The sequence below is a fragment of the Stegastes partitus genome, unplaced genomic scaffold, assembly GCF_000690725.1.
Source record: "Stegastes partitus isolate 25-593 unplaced genomic scaffold, Stegastes_partitus-1.0.2 Scaffold753, whole genome shotgun sequence".
Classification (NCBI taxonomy): Eukaryota; Metazoa; Chordata; class Actinopteri; family Pomacentridae; genus Stegastes; species Stegastes partitus.
This window is the reverse complement of record NW_007578484.1, coordinates 37,824-58,209: the sequence shown is the minus strand read 5'-3', so window position 1 is coordinate 58,209 and position 20,386 is coordinate 37,824. Positions and strand designations below refer to the sequence as shown.

The 20,386-nt window shown below is 41.5% G+C and overlaps 1 protein-coding gene across 2 annotated transcripts; it reads right to left on the bottom strand.

Moving 5' to 3' along the window:
- Positions 1–1,461: 1,461 nt before the first annotated feature.
- Positions 1,462–18,709, bottom strand: rab3ip (RAB3A interacting protein (rabin3)). 2 transcript variants are annotated; one of them, XM_008291642.1, is made up of 12 exons: positions 18,591–18,709; positions 10,749–10,882; positions 10,217–10,333; positions 9,340–9,506; positions 9,088–9,253; positions 7,630–7,725; positions 6,498–6,575; positions 5,944–6,147; positions 5,737–5,865; positions 4,439–4,551; positions 3,902–4,001; positions 1,462–1,697 (listed from the first exon to the last, which is right to left on the bottom strand). In XM_008291642.1, the coding sequence occupies exons 3-12, from the start codon at positions 10,304–10,306 to the stop codon at positions 1,566–1,568; spliced, it is 1,275 nt and encodes a 424-aa protein (XP_008289864.1). In that variant the 5' UTR covers positions 10,307–10,333; positions 10,749–10,882; positions 18,591–18,709; the 3' UTR covers positions 1,462–1,565. The 2 variants fall into 2 exon arrangements, with proteins under 2 accessions (XP_008289864.1, XP_008289865.1); XM_008291643.1 differs by lacking the exons at positions 9,088–9,253; positions 9,340–9,506; positions 10,217–10,333; positions 10,749–10,882; positions 18,591–18,709 and adding an exon at positions 8,715–8,738.
- Between the last annotated feature and the right edge of the window lie 1,677 nt (positions 18,710–20,386).

Genomic DNA, 20,386 nt, shown 5'->3' with positions numbered 1-20,386 from the left:
TTTATTTGTGGCTGTTTTGTGTTTATTGTGCGTCTCTCGTTGTCGTGTTGTGTCTCCTCATGGTTTTCTTTTGCCTGTTTGTGGTCACTTTGTGTCTCTCTGTTGTTGTTTTATTGTCTTTAGTCTTTTTATTGACCTTCTGATTCCACTGAATGTGCCTTTAATTGACTAATCTGCATTTCCCTGTTAACTTTTAACCTAATATATCTTCTTTGTTGTCATTGTGTAGTTATTGTGTGTTATTTTACAGTCACGTTTCTCTGTAGTTGTGTTTTGCCTCACTTTGTAGTCATTTTGTCGTCATTTTGTGTCTCTTTGTGGTCGTCTTTTACATTTTTATACTTGTTTAGTGGTTTAATTTTGAGTTCTTGTTGTCACCTTTTGTCTCTTTCACCGTCATGTTGTCGTTATTTTGAGGCTTACTTCAGTCTTTTGTGTCCATTTGTGGTTGTTTTGCATAATTTTGTTGTAGTTTTGTGTCTCTTTGTCACAGTTTTGTTGTCTTTAGCCTTTTAATAGTCGTTCTGATTCCACTGAATGTTCCTTTAAATGACTAATCTGTATTTCCCCGTTAACCTCTAACTTCATATAAAGGTTTACATTCTTTGTCGTCATTTTGTAGTTATTTTAGTTTAGTTTATTTTAAAGTCACGTTGTGTCTCTTATTTTGCGCCTACAGTCATTTTGTGTCTCCGTCTTTTGCCTTTTTGGAGTCATATTGTGTCTCTTTGCACTTGTTATTGTGGGTCTTTAGTTTCTTGGTTGTCATGTTGTGTCTCCTCTGTTGCTGTTTGTGTCCATTTCTTATCGTTTGTGTCTTTGTTGTGAGTCCTTGTCGACGCCTGTGTGACCATTTGAGGGGGTTAAAGTTAAACTTTTACTAGTTTTAGGGGAAAATGGGGTCAAAATAACTTTGAGTTGCTAAAAAACCTTTGAGGAGTCATTAAATGCACCCAAAGATGTTCCAACACTGTCCAGAGACAGAACCAGCTGCTCTGTGACGACTTATTTAAGTTTTAATTTCCTTTTGCTGAGGCCCAAAGCGGGCCAAACCACATTTACTACTTTTTGAGTAAAAACCAATTCCAGGTTTGTCTCGCTGAACAGCCTGAAGGAGTTCACATCATGAGGAACTAGAGATACTTGTGAGGACCGTGGGGTAGAAACAGAAGCTTGGTGGTGGATAGTTAAGGTTTTATTTTACCTACAAGCTGAGTTTTCACCGGGCTTGAGGTCGCGCTGTCCGCCATCTTGAATCACAAACACGCTACAACTACCTGCGACATAACGGTCAGCGGTTCTTGTGGCTTGGTCCAGTTGGCCACTTAATTTTCATGCCAGAACCATCATGGGCTAAACTTCAAAGTCTCGTTATGACGGTACTGGTGGGCTGCTGGTTGGACCACTTCACCACCAACTAGTCGACCAGAAACACATTTTAAAAAACTGGATTTTTTTGTGGTTTGGCCCACTTTGGCACCAAAAGTAAAGTCGTTCTCTCTCAACCACAGACACGTTTCTGTCTCTCTGTGAGTATCTATGAGGTCACTTTGTGCTGTGGTGGTTTACTGACTCTCCAACAGACTCGTGTCCACTAACGATCCATCTAACCTTCTGTGTTTCTTACCGTCCTGCTGCTTGACCAGCCCTTGGTGGATGTAGCGAATGTAGGTGAAGAAATTACACACCGCCGTGATCTGAGGAGGAACAAACGGACAGAAAACGTTAGAAAACACTCCAACAGATGTTTAAAGAAACGTCTTTAAGGCTTCGGTTACATGAAGGAGTTCACAGAAGTCGGTGAATGGGAGGTTTTGTGCTGTTTTGCTGAACTGAAGTCCAGTACAGGCTGGATTTATGCCCCGTGGGGAAGTGGGAAGATTTTAATCAGTTTCTGCTCCGACCAACCGCAGTGATATTTAGTAGTTCCATCTTTTAAAGAGGATCCCTGATTTGTTTCTGTCGTGCATCCTGGTATTTTTAGCTTAAATTTGCTGACATTTTGTCAAACTGTCTCCAGTAAAAGTAGCTGAGCTCTTGTTTGCAGTAAACCCACAGATGTACAGACGACCGGAGACGACTTCGAGGAATTCTGAACACATTTATGGGCGTTTACTCACCCTGGGCATCGGGGATAATGACATTAGTGTGATTCCTGGCCGTGAGTTCAGATTTAACAGAGTCAGAGAAGGAGGAGGATGACGATGTTTGACACTCTTTCACCTCCCTGTCAAACCTCCGGCGCCTCCGCGTAAAGGCTGCCGAGTGCACAAGTGTCTCCCAGATCAGCTCCTGAACTTCACGTGTTTCCTCGCAGACTCGCAGCAGAAGGTTAACGAGCGTAAGACGCAGTAAAACATTAATTTTCTGCGCCGAGTCAAAGCTGCTTTGAAGGAAAAAACATGACACGACGCCTGCTGCTGCTGCTGCTGCTTCGCATGAAGGCATTAAAGCTATTTTTACTTCTTTTTTTTTTTGCGCCGACCTCCTCGTTAAAACAACGCCAGTTTGTCTGGCTGTGAAAAGATTCCCAGTGTCAGTCAGAGTCTCATGGATCGAGACTTCACTGCTCAAAAACATCATAACTTCATCAGACGCTGCCGCACAAACGCTCCATTCAAGTCAAATATCAAGTGAGCCCAATCAAACCTTATAAAATAACGGACACGCTTCACGGCGTTTACCGTCGGCCGTGGGAAAGTCTCCTAAATGTTCGATGCTGTCGGACGTTACGACACAAGTGTCTGAGTGTTTACGTACGTGTGTGATCAGAAAGTTCAAAGACACTCGTAACGTTTCCTCAAAGTCCCGTTATCTAAACATGTCGACCACCGTCTGCGACAAGCATCGAGTCTCCTGAACCGAGTGGGAACAGCGACCCTTCAGCTTCACTTTGGGGAAGCCGGCTTTGGATCCACGTGACACGAATGTCATCGTTTCGTCTCCCACAAATCATCAGACTGCTTCTGTTCGACCGTCTCTGATTTCCTTGAAACTTTCTTATCAGAAATTACGGATGTTTGAAATGTTCTAGATTGGTCTGTCGGGAACTTTCCCAGATAACTTTCTAAAACAAAAAGCCCACTTTTTTTCCCAACATTAAAATGCGAATCTCTGTTTGGGAAACAACATCTCGGAAATAATCAAAGATAAAACACTGACCAGAGTATGTTCCATCTTTTTTTATATTTCAGAAACTCCAGAACTCTGCTTGGATTAGACCGTCTTGCAATACTTTTGCTTAATCAGTTCTGAAGGTTTTTCCTTTTGCTGATCGAGTATTTAATATTAAAACTCTTCTGTATGTTTAGTTTTGTGTTATTGAGACTTGAAGCTACATGTGGTTCAGAAACATCTCCAGTTGACGTCTGCGTTGTTAGTTTTTGAGCCAACATGAGCTATAAGACGGATCTTTTTCACGACGGCTTCAAATTTTTTTCTTCATATTTCAAATCAATAACTCAATATAACCAGAGACGGTTTGATCGACTTGTCCGACATCACAGATTCTGAATCAACGACGTGCTGAGAAATAACAGAGAAAAGTTCAGGTTTTTACCTTTAATAGTTCCTGAGATATTATAGTTCAAATACAGCTTCAAATGTGTGAGAAAGAGTGCTGAAAAAGGGTCGACGGGTTTTAACTTTTAATTATCTTGGAAACTATTTAATACATTGAGGTAAAATTCCACAGATATCTTTATTAACGTCACTGTTTTATGCTCTAAAAGTTTCAGGCAAATTCAAAAGACAGTTGAGTAGAAACGGTTCCAATAATTTGCTTGTGACGCATCAGTCCCAGGACTTTTTGATCCCACCTCATACGCTGTATTTCTACTATTATTGACCACAAACATGACGGTGAAAATGTTCTACGTGACGGCCGTGTGCTGATACTCACTCTGTATCTGCAGTAGGGAGACACGTAGTAATAGTTGGACGAATCTCCGAACTTGATTCTGTGCTTACAGGTTTTGGTCTGACCGCTCAGGGCACATTTTCTGTCAGAGACACACCACAGTCAGTTATTGGCTTTTTTTGTCGGTCTTCTTTTCATGAAAACAGAATTATTTGCCTAAAAAACAAAACAAACAGCACAGAAGTAAAACTACGACTCAAAGGAGGCAAAGGAGGGAAGAGGAGGGGAAGCATTTATCAAGGTTCGTCTCATCGGGATCGCTTTGATAAACCTGGACAGAAGGAGGAAGGACCGGAGGGAGGAGCGTCATGTTTGGAAGAGCCAGGCGGGTTTAACCGAGGACGGGCTACAAAAGGTGCTGACGGCAGAGAGTCGGACTTACGTGACGAGCTCGGCCCTTCGCCCGCTAGAGGAGGAAAGAAAGCGAGGGGAGATGGAGACGTGACGGTGAAGGAGTGAAAGTCTGATGAAGAGGAGAAAGAGCTGGTGTGAACGGGGAGGGTTTGTGTTTTTGCTCACTTTGGTCCGCCGCACTCCACCGCCGAGGCCTTGACCACCGGCAGCGGCTGGAACCCGACCGGCTCGACGCTCAGCGTGTTCTGCTCCACGGCTTCCAAGATGGCCGAACCCAGCTGAGGGAGGAGAAGAAGGAATTAAAGGACGGCAGCAGGAAGTGATTTCATCCCTGCAGGCCGATAAAAGAGGCCGGCTTTCCTGTGACGTCGTCTGTTTCTATCGTCTAGTTTATCTTTATTTGCCTGTTTTGCTGTTCCACTTGTTCTTTGTTGGATATGGCATTTTTGGTGCTTTTATAATAATATCTGGGGTTGTTTTGATTTATTTTGAAAATCTTTTACCACGTTTAAGTCTATTTCTTCTTCTGTTGCTCCTAGAAATCCTTCTTTCCTTTTTGCTGTCTGTAAAGCAGGTTGTTGTATAAATAAAGGTATTATTATTGTTAATATCAGTATATTTTTAGTGCAGAGCTGGATTTATGGGCTGTCTGAACTGCATGTCAGATATCTTTGGAAACCATCTTTCCAGACTCAAATAGGGAATATCTAAGTTGTCCTTTATCTGCAGCTTTCTTAAACCAACTTCCACGTCCTTCTCCAGCTCTGAGGAACGAAGACGATCCGTACATTGCTGTTTGTTTACTTGTTATTCAACTATTTTTGGAACTCTTCATGTGAAAAACTCAATGTGACACAATCGATAACAGTCAAGTGAATTTAAAGCAAACCTTTAAAAAGTCGCAAATTTTAAATAAAAAAAGAAAAAGAAGAAAGAAATCAGCCCTTTATCTATTAACTGCTTTGGAGCCAGTTAGACTGTGTCGTCAGAAGGTGGCGCTACAGGCTACGTGGTTGTAATAAACAGAGCTAAAGAAGCCAGAAGCAAAACAAGAGAAGAAACTAAACCTGATCCATCTGTGAGACAAAAATGGAGCTTTAAACTGCAGATTATCAGTGAGGGAAACTGGTAAAAATCCGTAGCTTAAAACAAATCAACAAGTCTAAAGATGAAGCCAGTTTTAGCCTCTTTAGCATTTTAAAACACTGACATACATGAAACTCTGACTCGTCTTTTGCCACTTCAGTCTGAACTCTGTTTTCGTGACGTCCTTTTACCAGACACCAGCCACAGATGATGCTCTGCACCAAAAACCTCTAAACAAGTTCAGTTGTTCAGTAACGTTACACATTCCTGCACACTGTGTTCCTGCTTTTACGACTCCATGGATCTGCTGTTTTACATCATTTGTGGAACCGACGTGACGATGAAACCGGTTCTGTCTTAGCGCTGTGTGTTTGTACCTCGCTCTTGCTGAAGGTGAGGCAGGGGTAGATGTCCTCGCGGTAAACCCTCTCCAGGAAGCAGCAGCTCCGGTCGAGCGTCGGCTCCTCCTTCCAGGCCTTGAACTCGCCGAACAGCTGGCCGTCCAGCTGCGCGCCAACGACAGCAGACGTCAGAGCGAAACTACGTTTATTGTCTTTCTAGAGTCTCGTTAGTCGTCGTCCTACCTCTCTGCACTCCCGCACGATGGGCTGCGTGGCCGACGGGTCGGGCTGCGTCCCCAGCATGGCCGAGGAGGTGCTCTTGTTCCTGCTGTGGCCTTTTCTGAAGGGGGTCTTGGCTCCTGCAGAGGGGAGCTCTCCGACGGGGGAGGTGGGGGAGGACAGCACCAGCGTCTTCAGGGCCTGGACCTCGGCCTGGAGGACATCAATCTGAAAACCAGGCAGAGAGTGGTTCTACAAAACCGCACAAAGATCCTCAGAGTGACAGTTTTGGTCGTGTGAATAAAACCCACTTTATCGCCTTTTATGATTTATTATCATTATTAATCAGAATCAGGACTTTGGTGAACGTTGAGTCCAGGATTAAAGGCAGCTTAAGAACTAGTTTCTCAACAATTATAACTCATCGGTTTGGCTGACATACAGCGGCTCCCTCCGGTCATAAAAGCTAATAAAACTGTGTCACTTCGGTTCCTAGAAGTCAGACCAAAGCCGCATTATTCTGGGAATCTCTGGTCGTTTCACACTCTGGTGGAACAGTGGGAGCTCAGGGCCGTCACCTTGCCCAGGGCTTCCTTCAGCTGTTTCTCAGCGTTGGCCTGCTTGACGTTGGCTTCTCTCACCATCTTGTGGGCCTCCTGGTAAAAACACACAAACGATCATGTTTAGAAACGTTGGGATGCAGTTTGATAGCGAAGCAGCGTCTACACAAGCTCAACTAAAGGAACGGTTTACAGCAAAAATCACAAAACGGTAACATAAAGCTCAGCATGTTGATTGGCTACTAAACATGTAAACAAGCTGCAGAAACACAGAGTCCCAACACCGTCTGAGGGAAAAGGTCAACACAAGACGAGAACATGAAGGAGAAGAAGAGCAGGAACGAGATGGTTTGAAGGCCGACGGATTCAGTCAGAAACCAATTTATGAAGCAGCTTAAAAAGACCTGATGCTCTTAGAAACAGTTTCCCCAACTGGAGGTGAACCAGAGTTTGTAAAAAAACAAAACAAAAAAGTGGTGTTTTGGCAGCAAAGGTACCCGAAAAAAACCCACAAATACAAATTTAACATAAAAAAAATAAAAGAAAAACTGAATTATTATCTGTAATTTACCAAAACGGGTAAAAATCTGTGAAATTAGTCTATTTTCCCATTTTTTTCATGCTTAAGTATTTTTAACTTTCAAATAACAGCATATATCTGTAAAATAATTATATCTCTGGTTGATTAAAATGCAGTAAAATTATATCAGTACAACAACAAATACATCTGTAAAAATGCAGGTTTTTAAAGTGGACATTAAGCATAATTTTGACCTGTTTTTTTTTAACAGTTAACATATAAATTAACATAATATTTAAATGTAATTTTATGTAATTATTATCAGGTTTCTGGTCTCCAGCACTGAACAAATGAGAAAAAGCCACAATAGTTTATTTTTTAAACGTCTCTACAGAGAATAAAGAACTTTAGTGGAGCCATAGTGACTCCACTCACAAAGAAGAGCGAAGAAATCCTGCGTTTTAATATTTTTATATTTCCTGTCTGGCCTCAGGAGGAAGGAAGTAAGGACTCAGAGGACAGACGGAGGACAGATGAAGGACAGATGAAGGACAGATGAAGGACAGACGGAGGACAGATGAAGGACAGATGAAGGACAGACGGAGGACAGACGGAGGAAGGCGAACCGACCTGGAAGAGGCTGGCGGTGAGTTCCTCCAGCTCCTGGCCGAGCTGGTCTCTGACTTTAGACAACCTCTCACACTCCTCATCCTTCAACAGCAGCTCCTTCCACACGCACACGCACACATACACGAAAAACAACCACGAAACAACACAAACAACACAACAGAACAACAACAGCCAAATGAACAAATCATAGCATGGCAACGACAAACAAAAAGAGATGAAGAAACAAAATAATTAGTGGAATGTGTGAGAGGACTGAACCGTCAGTTTGATCTCAAATCATAACAAAACGGAGAAAACATGAGTTAAAACATGCATTCAAATGAAATGTGGAAAACTACATGATGCTGGTAAACACACAGACACACACCATCCATCTGCACACGCTCACATCCAGCTACACTTTTTATTTTTATAGTTAAACTGAGCTCGTATCATGTTTGGAGGATATAAATATGAATAAGGATATAAAACGTTTTAATTTTGCAGCACTTTGTCAACCGCAGTACTCCAACATGTGCTTATGAGAACAAGTAAATAAATGAATGCATTGGTCACCGACCAATCAGAGCTCGCAACCTGTGTGATGTCATCAGGAAGGAGGAGGAGCAACAGACTGACTTCCTGCAGGAACGTAAACAAAACATGGCGTCCGAAGCCGTTTGTCTGATACAAAAAAAACCTAAAACTAAAAATTAGACCTGATGAGCGGGTATTTGTTCACGTGTGTTGTGTATCTGTGTGTGTTGTGTTGTGTGTCCGCATTGTGTTGTGTCTGTCCATGTGTGTGTCTGTATCTGTGTGTTGTGTACATGACAGTGTTGTGTTTGTGTATGAATGTGTGTGTGTCATTATGTGTCTGTGTTGTGTATCCGCTGTGTTTGTGTTGCGACTTTGTTGTCTGTGTGGTATGTCTGTTGTGCGTCTGGTTGCGTATCTGGTTGCGTGTCTGTCGTGTGTCTGCTGTGTGTCTGTTGTGTCACTGTTGTGTATCTGGTTATGTGTCTGTTGCGTGTCTGTTGTGTTTGTGTCTGTTGTATGTCTGCTGTGTATCTGGTTGTGTGGATATTGTGTGTCTATTGCGTTACCCTCTGGGCCTTTGCCAGCTCCTCCTTCAGTCTCTCGTATCCTTTCTGTTGTGTATCTATATGTGTGTATTCTGTTTTGTTTTCATTTTGCGTCCTTTGTGTGTCTGTTGTGCATCTGTTGTGTTACCCTCTGTGCGTCTGTTGTGTTACCCTCTGTGCGTCTGTTGTGTTTGTGTGTCTGTTGTGTATCAATGTGTGTATTGTGTTGTGTATCTGTGTTGTGTGTCCGTTGTGCATCCATTGCATTATCCTCTGGGTCTTTGCCAGCTCCTCCTTCAGCCTCTCGTATCCCTTCTGTTGTGTATCTATGTGTGTGTTGTGCTTCTGTTGTGTATCTGTGGTGTTGTATTGTGTTGTGTGTCCGTTGCGTTACCCTCTGGGCCTTTGCCAGCTCCTCCTTCAGCCTCTCGTATCCTTTCTCTCTGACCTCCATGACCGAGGGGCTGCGGAGCCTCGACAGACTGTCGCTCAGGGCGCTCATCTCCTCGCCGTCGTCTCCTGGGATACCGTCGGCCGACTCCGCCTCCAGGCCCGGTACGCTGTAACCACGGAAACCACATCGCTCAGTCACACTACGGCGGGACGTTTAGGACGTCCGCTCACAGCTCCGGGACGCCGGCGTTACCTTCCATTGTGGCTGTGTCGGGGCGTGGAGTACACCGGCTGCGTGGGGAGCTGGTCGGCCCTCAGCGAGGTGGGGAGGCCCGGGGGAGGAGCTCCCAGGGAGTGGGTCCGGTACAGGGAGGTGGGCGGGGCGCTGTGGCGGGCCGGGGGGCGCTGGTCCGCTTGGTTCTGCAGAGCAACAAGGAGGTCCAATGAGGAAAGAGAAACTTATCCGGGGAGGATTTGTGAAGCTAAAAACAACAAACTGAAGTAGAGTTCTGGAGCGAGTTTAACAAATCCAGGATTTGTCTTCGTTAACTGGCTTAACTAAACCCAACAACAACCACAGGGACACAAAGCTGGTCAGCAGCTCTGGAAGTCAACTCAGGGTTCCTGCATCCAGCTCGAAAACATCAAAACGTAGAAAAAATAAGTTGAATGATGCACTTAGATGAAATTTGATTTGTAATTCCTTTAAATTAAGACGATGCTCATGTATTTAGAGATCATGAATCTGTTGTCAGTCTGTGGTGGACTCATCACGATCCAGAGTCTCATTATGTGAATCTTTAAACTTTATAAGAACCACCAGGATTACGTTGGGTTTAGCTCAATAGTGAGGTTAGCTGTAAGGCTACAAGACACTCGTGTAAGACAACAGAAAATGAGAATCATGTGTCGTCAGAAGGTGGCAGCAAAGGAAGAAGCCGGAAAGTTGTTTGCTAACCGCTAAAAAAGCCCCTCAAAGACGAAAAAGAACCAAACCAAACTGTCAAAAATCAACTCTAGTCGTCACTGGCTGCAGGTCTTAGCTGCTAAACCGTCCGACCCATCAGCAGTCAGTCCTACAACAACCTGAATAAAGTGGAGTCTGGATGGAGACGACGCCGTGGACCTACCTGAAGGTCAGGTGTGGTGGGCGAGGCCAGGTTCACCTCATGGAAGCCCTCCAGAGTCTCGGCATTGTTCTGACCGCTGCTGCAGGCCATAGCAGCTGCTCTCAGACATCATACAGTCTGCAGACAGAAAGCACAGCTGCCATCAGACGCTGTTACAACAGCAGCAAAGAGGAGCAGCAGGAGGCGAACAAAGGCTTCTGCAGGACTGTAATTAACGAGTTTGGTCAGAAACACGTTCAAAGTCGCACAAATGACTTTCAAGTGCAGCGTTAAAAGGAGCTGTGGCTGATGTGCTTCTATCAGAGGTAATGCAGGATTAAATCCTCGCTGTTAAAAAGGAGAACGTTTATGTGAAGCTTCACGATGTCTGAGTTCGTCAAATCAAGTGAGCTTCTGTCTTATAAGTATAAAAATCCTTCAATGTAGACACTGTGCAGAAGAATTCATAAACAGTGGAAACTCTTTGGGCTAATCTGTAGCTTCCTCTAAACCAAAGACTTTCAGCAGCTTGAGGTGCTGCTGCTCATCCTACCATGGTGCTGCTGCAGATGGAGGCTGGAGCTTCAGGTGGACGATCAGTCGCTCAGACAGACATCAGACAAACCAGGAAGGTCTACAGGTGAAGCGGAGACTCAAAAAGGCCGACGGGTAGTGATTGTCCTGAACCTGAACACAGACAGACAGAGGACTCGTTATTTTATTATCTACAGCCCAACACAAGGTTTCATTATAACTCAGAACACAATCACTGTGATAAGGGTTTTATGACTGATACTGTCTGGAGGCTGGTGGTTGGTTGTTTATGGTTTACTGTTTAGTTGGTTGGTTGTTGGTTGCTAGGTTGGATGTAGTTGGTTGTTTTTGTTTGGCTGCTGTTGGTCGGGAGCTGTTAGTTGGTTGGTTCTTTGCTTGTGGTTGGTTGTTTATGGTTTAGTGTTTAGTTGGTTGTAGTTGGTTGGTTGGTTGGTTGTGGTTAGTTGTTTGGTTGGTTTTGGGTGGTTGGTTGGTTGGTTGGACGGTCATGGTTTATTGTTAAGTTGATTGTGATTGGTTCTTTGTAGTTGGTTATTGTGGTTAGGTCGCGGTTGGTTGGTTGGTCGGTTGGCTAGGTTTTGGTTGGTTGGTTGGTTGGGTTTTGGTTGGTTGGTTGGTTGTGGTTTATTGCTTACATGGTTGTCTGTTCTTTGTGGTTGCTTGGTTCTTTGTTTATTTGGTTGTGGTTAAATGGTTGGATGGTCATGGTTTATTGCTTAGTTGATTATGGCTGGTTCTTTGTAGTTGGTTGGTTGTGGTTTATTGTTTACATGGCTGTGGTTGGTTCTTTGTGGTTGCTTGGTTGCTTGCTTGGTCATTTGGTTGTGGTTAATTGGTTGGTTGACTCTTTGTGGCTGGTCGGCTGGTTGGTTGGTTGGTTGGTTGCTGTTGCGAATACTTGGACAGTTGGTTCTTTGTGGTTGGTTGGAGGGGCAGCAGCAATGAACAACACAAAACACACAAAAACACTATTTTAAAAAAATCTATAGATTTTAAAAAATCGAAATATAAAAAAAACAAAATGAGGTAGAAGAGGAGTAAAGAGATGTTTGTAATCTGATCAGTGATCAATGATTTTAACACAGCTGAACAGGAACTTAACAAATAATCATAATAATAGTGTTAAAGTATAATTAATAATCAGTTCCAGTCCGGCAGAACCACAGAACCCAGTCTGTCGTTGGACTGTGACTCCTGTCAAACATTCAAAGCATGAAGGTGTTTCTTATTCTTCTCTTCATGGCTTCATTAAAAACACTCTGATGACTTCTGCTGATAATAATGGCTGCATGTGGCGCCTCACAGCAGTTACACATTTCCAACAGTTTATGATCCGGTTTATTAGTCACACTGAACCCTGGTGTTACTTTCGGGTCAAACTCCAGCGGACGGACCGGAGCTTCACGTCGGACTCCGTTCCGGCTGAAACCAGCGCTCACGCCTGAGCTCCTCTGGTATTATTACTATCATCACCGTCTCCTGCGGTTCTCTGGCGGTTCCTTTGTTTTGCCTCCTCAGCAGGATGCTCAACACACCGGTCCCACCTGCTCAGCCCGGTTCTGTGCTCCAGTGTGTGTTCACTGGGCGTGAGTGTAAACACACAAAAGGCTGAATTCAGCAGCGAGCACAAATAAAGCTGACGTGACTCATAAAACCTGTCGTCACGCCCCGGGTTTATTTAAAGAACCCGAACCATGACAACATTCTTCTGCTCACGTCTGTCATTATGAGCGATTACGGGTTCTGTCTGTAATCGGTGAAGTATGACAACAGAACACTCCTGAGCGGATCCGTGGCGTCACCGCTCAGAGTTTCACTGCTGTTGTTGGACTGGTGGTGCGTTCAGGGACAATCAGACGTCACACATGAAGCCTGACACAAGCTGGTTTTTTGTCTTTTAATCGATATTTTGCAGCTTTTAAATCACAGAAAAGAGGCATGTTGAATTTTAAAATAATCTAAAATGAAAACTGGGTGAAAATCTGTATTTTTATAAATGTGTGCTCTTATAATTGCACCATTATTGTATTTAAATCAGCCAAAATATTATAATTTGACACTTTTAAAGTATTCCATCCTTTTTTTTTGGCACCCTTGCTGCCAAATTTCTATTTTTTTTCCACACAGTGTCGCCTTTGTGGCAAATGTCCACGATTTAAAAACAGCTGAGATACAGAATAACATCTAATGTTCATTATTCAATGATTAACTGATTATTAATTAAGCAGCCAGCGTGCTTTTATGCTTTTATTTTAACAAAAAGAAGAAAAATGCCAAAAGACAACACTTTAAGCTGTTTTCTCTTTGTTGTTTCTGCTCTTCACTTCATTATTTTATTGTTTGTTGTCACTCGACAGCATCATGAGACGCTGCAGGAGATAAAACGATCAGTCGTCGCACCCAAAGAGGATTTTCTGACACCTGAACTGTAAACAGCACATTCGTTAATCAAATTATTTCGTCTCTTCATGGGATTTACTGACAACGAGAGAACACATTCAGTGTTTCTCAACACACAGATCTAAAAAAATAAACCTACAAAGTCAGAAATGGACAAAATAACAACTGCATTTGGGTGAACGTGAACAAAATCTCCAACATTATGACCTTTAAGATCAACAGTACGTGTCTCAGTCGGTGCTAAAACTTGGGGATAGTAAAAAAACCAAGTTAGGATTTTTTTTTTTAAACAATTAGTAAAGTTTTTGTCTGCCAGACCAAAAATATGTAAGAAGAGCATCAGAAATGACTAAAACAAATATTGTGTGATAGAGATGCAATAAATAATTGATTATTTGTCAACTATTAAATGAATCTGCAACTATTTTGATAATCACTTCGTGTCTAAATCCTCTGATTCCAGCTTCCTGAACATGAATATTCTCTCATTTCCTTCCTCCTCTATGATAATAAACTGAACAAGCTGGTTTTTAGGAAACACTGATGGACATTTTCTGACATTTTACAGAGAAAACAACTCATCAGGTTAATAAGAAATGCGTAAAAACTTCTAGTTATTGGTACTGAGTGGATTAAAAACTACAGTTTCACTCCATCAGGATAAAGTCATTAAGCGAAGAGCATCAAACCCAGACGGCGTTCAGATCTCGGTCCAGGATTTAGTCCACGTGATGACGGACAGGTGAAACCCCACCTGCCTCGCACCAGCCAATCCCCTCTCTTCCCCTCCTGCCCGTCTCCATGGCTACCGCTCCTGGAGAGCCGGCGGTAACCGGACCCGGTCGCCGAGGGATGCTGTCCAGGGATCGGGTTGCTGCGGCCGCCTGCTAAAAGCTCGTCCCCGGTGTTTACGGGCTCTAAGGCGGCTTCAGTTCGTCCTGAACGCTCAGAACAAGTCGACCGAAGAGCTGCAGCAACGACCGCAAGCTGAGAGACGAGGAAACACGAAGCGACGCCGGGACGGAAACAGAACCTCATGTTTTCACTCAGACGGTGTTCTGCTGCTACGCTGGTCCGACTGGACCCATTATAAACCTGCTCAGTGGGTTTGTTAAAGGCTGACAAGTCAACCCGGGTTGTGTTTCATTAGTGGAGATTTTAGATAAAACATTTAAACATTAAATATTGCAAAGGCCTGTCATTGATAACGAGACTCCATCATTAATCAGGATTAGCTCAGTATGTAAACACACAGCAAATACCAACAGACAGCAGGACAGACGTAAACGATAAATCAATTAGTTGTTGGTAATAATTTAACTTATTAAAAGTACATTAATCAATAACAGAAAAAAGAAAGTTATGTTGGCAGCAGAGAGCATTTTAAGGGTTTAGCTGTAAAGAGAACCACGACACAGACTGGTGTGAAGGTTAATGTCTCCAGTATTCAAGACGAGATTAAACGAGGACGATGTTAATTAAACCAAGTGGAAAATTTAACGTAGTAAAAAAATCTATATATTTTTTTAATTATCCCTTTTTATTTTTTTGCATTTTTTAAACAGTTTTTCACAGATTTTTTTTTTAACAAATTACTGTTATTTTACTGATTTTTTAAAAAAAAAAAAGAAGATAATATTTAATAAATATCACAGAAAAATGCACATCAAATTAACAAATGGTAATTTCTTCTTCTAAAATTATTTGACCATTATATTGCAGTACTTCTACTATATTTAAATGACCATAAGATACACTTATTTTTTTTTATTTTTTGGGGGGAAAAAGCCTTTATAAAGAAGAAATATGTATATTGAGGGTTTTAAAATGTTAAATAATTAATAAAATTATTTTTCTCTTTTGTTAAATGACAGATAATTCATATTTTTTCTGTGATTTTATTAATTTACATGTTGACTGTAAAATAAATAAAATATGGTCAAAATTTTTAATGTCCACATCAAACAAATCTGCATTTCTACGACTGTGCGATGTCAAAAAATTACAGTTTTACTGCATGTAAAACAGCTAAACTATCATGATTACAGCCGCTGTGAAAGCAGCAAACGTCCTCGTTTATGGTGACTGTTGTGCTTCTGGTTCAGTTGTTGCTGGTTGTGTTTCTGCAGGAGAGACGTCTGTCAGTTAGAACAGATCGATGAAGTTAATCTGACTTTAGGACTTTATGTTGCAGGACTTCAGACAGTTAATAAAAATAACACTGCTGGAAAATACCAATTATCAACCCTAATAATCAGCCAATCGCCACCAAAGACTAAAGCTGGAACCATGCAGGTAATATGAGTGGTGTCTAGTTTATAATTAAAGCTCCGTCCAGTTAAAACGACTCAGCAGCAGGTGAAAGCAGCTAATTAACGCTAATTGTGGCGTTTTCACAGAAACTGTAATCTGCTGGTTAAACTTAAACACATCCAGGAAATCTTCTCCATCAGCTGACTGTCGTGTCTTAAAGATTTTCTCCATAAAACAGAGTCCATATTAAACACATCTGTTCTTCTATTCTCACTCTCAGCTGGTTGAGTTTCTCTGAATCCCTGTTTCCTCGCCGCTCAGATCCCCTCCGTCCTCCAGCAGGAAGCTTCTCAGACGATTTACATAAAATCTGCATCGCTCACCGCCGCCTACTACCTCATGAATAATGCACGTTTCCTTACGCTGCAGCTTCTCCAGCCAGTGGAAGCTGCAGCTGTAAATAAGCCACCATAGAGTGGATCTGAGCAACCTGCTGCACGACACGGCGTTTCATCGAGTCATCGCACCGTAAAGCATCCACGGGTTTATAAAGAATATTTACTGGCAGCTTGTTAGACAGCCACAGAACAGACGGATATAAAACATGGAGGAATGACGTGAAGGCCTCTGAACATCCTAAACACGATCACATGAGCAGGTTGGTTGGTGGAAAACGTTGTGATGACGTTAAACCTGGAGCTGCAGGAACTAGTGACCAGATAAAGAATCAGCAGAAATAATTAGGAGGTCAAACGATGGATTAAAAAAAGTGAAGTTCTGCCCCGGTGACGCTGCAACACCTCCACGTTTAAAACTGACACTAATAATGTAAAGTTTAATATTATTTTCCACTTTAACCATTTCATGTGTTCAACCCTTTACACGTCAGTTCATTTATGTGGTAAAACTGTATATTTATGGGGGAAAAAACACATTTTCCCCCATTTACTACATGATACTTTAATATTTCATTGCCACAGTGTGAGATGTGTGAGTGATTAGGAACTTCTGATTAATTATTATTTTCTTTATAAGTCACAATCAGGATCTTAAAGACAAAAACGTTTGCATCAAATATCATCTATAAAATAAAATAAATTAATATTAATTCCTTACAGTCAGTGTCTACATTTATCCTGATCATAACGACCAACTCTTCATTAACTTTTAGGATTTTAACGCTTCAAATGCTGGTTTGTTTGCAGAAAACACACGTTGTTTCTCAATTATAGTTTCTCTATTAACAAATAGAAGATTGATATAAAAAAAATAAAATAAATCAGAGCATTTACTATATAGATTTTTTTCTTTCCATAAATAAAAATGTGTTCTTTACAAATAAACCAGAATTTAAAAGAGCTAAAATCCTAAAAATGTCATCACATATAAAAACATATATATACACTTTTTTATTTTTTTGGTGTTAGCTTAAAACAAACAAGTAAATAAAATTTTTAAAAAAAAAGTCATACTCAGGACCTTAAAGACAAAAATGTTTGCATCAAAAATCAGCCATAAAATGCTATAAATGAACAATATTTCCTACATTTTCAAGATTCTAGCCCTTTAAATTCTGGTTTGTTTGCAGAAAACATGTTTTTTCATGGAAAAAATAAATCTATATAGTAAATGCTCTGATTTTTTGTATTATTAGAACAATCTGTGACGCGTCATTGATTAGAAATAATATTAATTTGGTGTTCGCTTGAATAAAAGTCTCACTCAGGACCTTAAAGACCAAAATGTTTACGTCAAAATTCAGTATTATTTCCCATTTCCACTGATTTAATCAGTCCTGATCATAACAACCACATATTGACTCATATTCAGGATTTTAACCCTAAAAATGTTTGTTTGTTTACACAGCACCACTGTTGTTTTTATTGATAAACAAGGAACAAAAAACTCAGTATTTCCCACATATTGAAAGTGAAGGGGATTGTTTTCTAGTATCACAATCTGGGATGTGTGAGTGATTAATAACACTGATTCTGGTGGATTATTATTTTACCTTAGTGTCATACAGCCTGATTATGTTCTCTGTTCTGTCTTTTACTTTGGTTTTTCTGATGTTTTTTGGATGGTTTGTTGTGGTTCAGTTTCAGTATTTGTGTTTCTAACCAGGCATTATGTCTAAGGCTGGTTTTGTGGCAACACTATAGTGGCAGAAAGGCCATTAAGATTTGATTGATTCTCATTCATACTCCTTCAATAATCTGTAATAAATCTACTGATCAGCTTTCAGACTGACATGTTACTGAAACCTGCCTCCTCAGCCTCCGTCCACATGATTTGCATGCGAACAAAACCTCCCAGAGAAGCTGTTCCCGGTGTTTCCTGGTGTTTTGCAGCCCAACCTGCGGCTCCGTTATCAGCCTCATATGACTCCGGACAGGCTGCGGCTTGTTCGCTCCGACGCACCTGTGACAGCAGCTAGCATCCGTTAGCCGCCGCCGCTAGCGTCCGTTAGCCACATGCTAACAGCTGCAGCACCAGGGGGTGGATGGGTGGGGGGGGATGAGGGAGAGAGGAGAGGAGGAGGCTGAAAGACAGCCGCTGTTATGTGACACTGAGCGGATGAAAGATGCATGAAAGCGGCGTCTCTCGGCGGAGCTTCGGTTTCGCCGCTAGCCGAGGCTAACGGTGCATTCGCGTTCAGGGTTAGCCGCGCTAGCTAGCGTTAGCTAACCAGTTGACATCTGGTCCATTCAGAGAGGGAGGATTTTATTACTGCCGCCAGCTGTGACAGTTATATCAGAAATAAATCAACAAACTGAACACGTGAAAACAATTTCAATAAACAAAACGTGTGTTTTCTTTAAAATCTGAATATTCGTGATTCAGCCGCTGGAGGATTACTGATGATGAGGGGAAACCCTGCTTCCATTACCGGCCACCGCGCACAGCCCGCCTACGGGGGCTAATTTCTCCGATATAACGAACCACACAGGGATGCATCGAGATTATAAATTAAGTAAACAACGTGAAATATGCGCAAACCTCGACAGACCGACTGAGTTTTTGCCGAAATGTGGGGAAGCTGAGAAATAGTACGACGCCGTCCGATAATGGGCGCACCTAGCTTAATGATGCATGTAGCCGAGCCGAGCTAACGGAGCAAGTTCGTCCAACTCGGCGCAGAAATACGAGACAAAAAACAGCAACGGCAGGTTAACCGTGGACTCACCGGAGCTCCGTGCGTGTGCAGCAGCCGAGGCCGGTCGGTGTTCCTCCCGGTAACGTGGAGAAAACACCCCGAGAAGGAGCCAAACAAACGGACCCTCCGGAGCCGCTGTTGACGCAGAGCGGAGTACGGGAGGTGCGTTCAGGGACCGCCGGGAATCTGGAGCACCGTCAACACCTCCAGGTTGAGGTGACGGTGCAGCCTAGTGACCAGAGCCACTCAGTGCACGAAGCAGAAACCAGATCCACATGTGTGTTTTTGTTTAAATTAACTGCTAAATTACAAAATACAGTGAAAGCATCTTCATATAATTTCATGAGATTGAAAATAAACACAAAACTACAAGTTCTGGAGAAATAAAACAAGAAAAACAAAAAGGTTTTAGTGATTTATGCATCTTTAAATAGAGAGAATATTCACATTAAGATGGTAAAGCTGAAATATGCTTGATAACAGACATAATGAAGCAACGTGTGGATAAAGTTAGAAGCTAAAAATGTCGATATATCATGATGCAGAATACAGAAATGTTTATTGTTTTATTATTTTAATGGGTTAAAACAACAAATAAAAAAGTAAAAATGCACAAAGCTTCAACTAATTTCATAATACTGTGAAAAGATTTCATATGAACACTGAATTCTAGAGGAATAAATGAGAATAAGAGGAAAGTTTTAGGGACATATAACCTGATATATTATTATTAATAATAACATAATAATAATAATAATAATAATAATAATAATATATTAACATATACCCATGATACATTCTGATTTAGATCAAACTTTAAAGCTGTAAATATGATTTTAATGAGTCGTATTGACATAATAAAGCTGCATCAACTTCATATTGTGTTTAATTTAAACTGAAACTTCTGCATTAAGTGATTAAAAAACTACATTTAAGTCACAGTAATATAATAAAATTAGCTCGATAGCTTCGTCTCCACCACGAGGTCCAGTCAGAACGACCAAATATTCATTAATTTTCATGTTTTTGACTCTTTAAATGTCATTTTATTTACAGTCATAGTTTTCTTTTCAGGCCCTAAAGATTTAAAACTTGTGTTTATTTCATTAGTTATTAAGTTATGGCTCATTTAAAACTCATCTGATTTTTGATTCAAAGCTGGTTCTCGCAATTTAATTTAGTTTATTGGCTGAACATGATCTGATTAGAAGTTGATCAAACAGACGTTTAAACATGTTGTTAGCGTGTAAACATGAAAACACGACACCAAACAATGACAAACAATCTGTCTGGTCGTTAATAAAACCCATAAAAACTCATTTCTGTTTTATTAAAGTGAAAGAAAAACGTTCCCCTGCTGGTTTTAAAACGTCTCCGATGTGTTTGTTTGTTTCCTCCTGGAGTCGCTGCAGCTGCAGCACACCAGCTCACCTTCCATCCACCAGGTCAGTCACACACGTTTGAACCCGAAACTGATTCAGAAGAAGAAGAATGAAAGTCGCACCCTGAAAGCTCTGAAACTCACCTTCAGCAGGTATTTAAAGTATTTGAAGTATTTAAAGTATTTTATATGAGTGTTGTTCTGACGGACGGCGGCCAGCAGGGGGCGCTAACAGCTCACCAATCACCCTGGAGGTCTGCTGAACTTCCCTGACCTTTGCTGGTTTGTTTATCAGCTGATTTAGTTTGTTTTGGTGCTTATTAATGACGTAAACGTGTTTGTTTAGAAAAGACAAATACGCTAAATTCTGTTTTGTTTTGCTTCATTTTAAATCCAGTAAAATATCGATTAACTTGCCAATAAAAGAATCTTCTGATGGTCAAAT

What these genes read in the sequence shown, in the direction of transcription:
- rab3ip (XM_008291642.1), bottom strand. Translation starts at nt 10,306, where the DNA reads ATGGCCTGCAGCAGCGGTCAGAACAATGCCGAGACTCTGGAGGGCTTC. An exon ending in TCACCGCCAGCCTCTTCCAG is followed by an intron (nt 6,576 to 7,629) that starts GTCGGTTCGCCT and finishes TGTTTTTACCAG; the next exon opens with GAGGCCCACAAGATGGTGAG. An exon ending in GTGGAGTGCGGCGGACCAAA is followed by an intron (nt 4,002 to 4,438) that starts GTGAGCAAAAAC and finishes TGTCTCTGACAG; the next exon opens with AAAATGTGCCCTGAGCGGTC.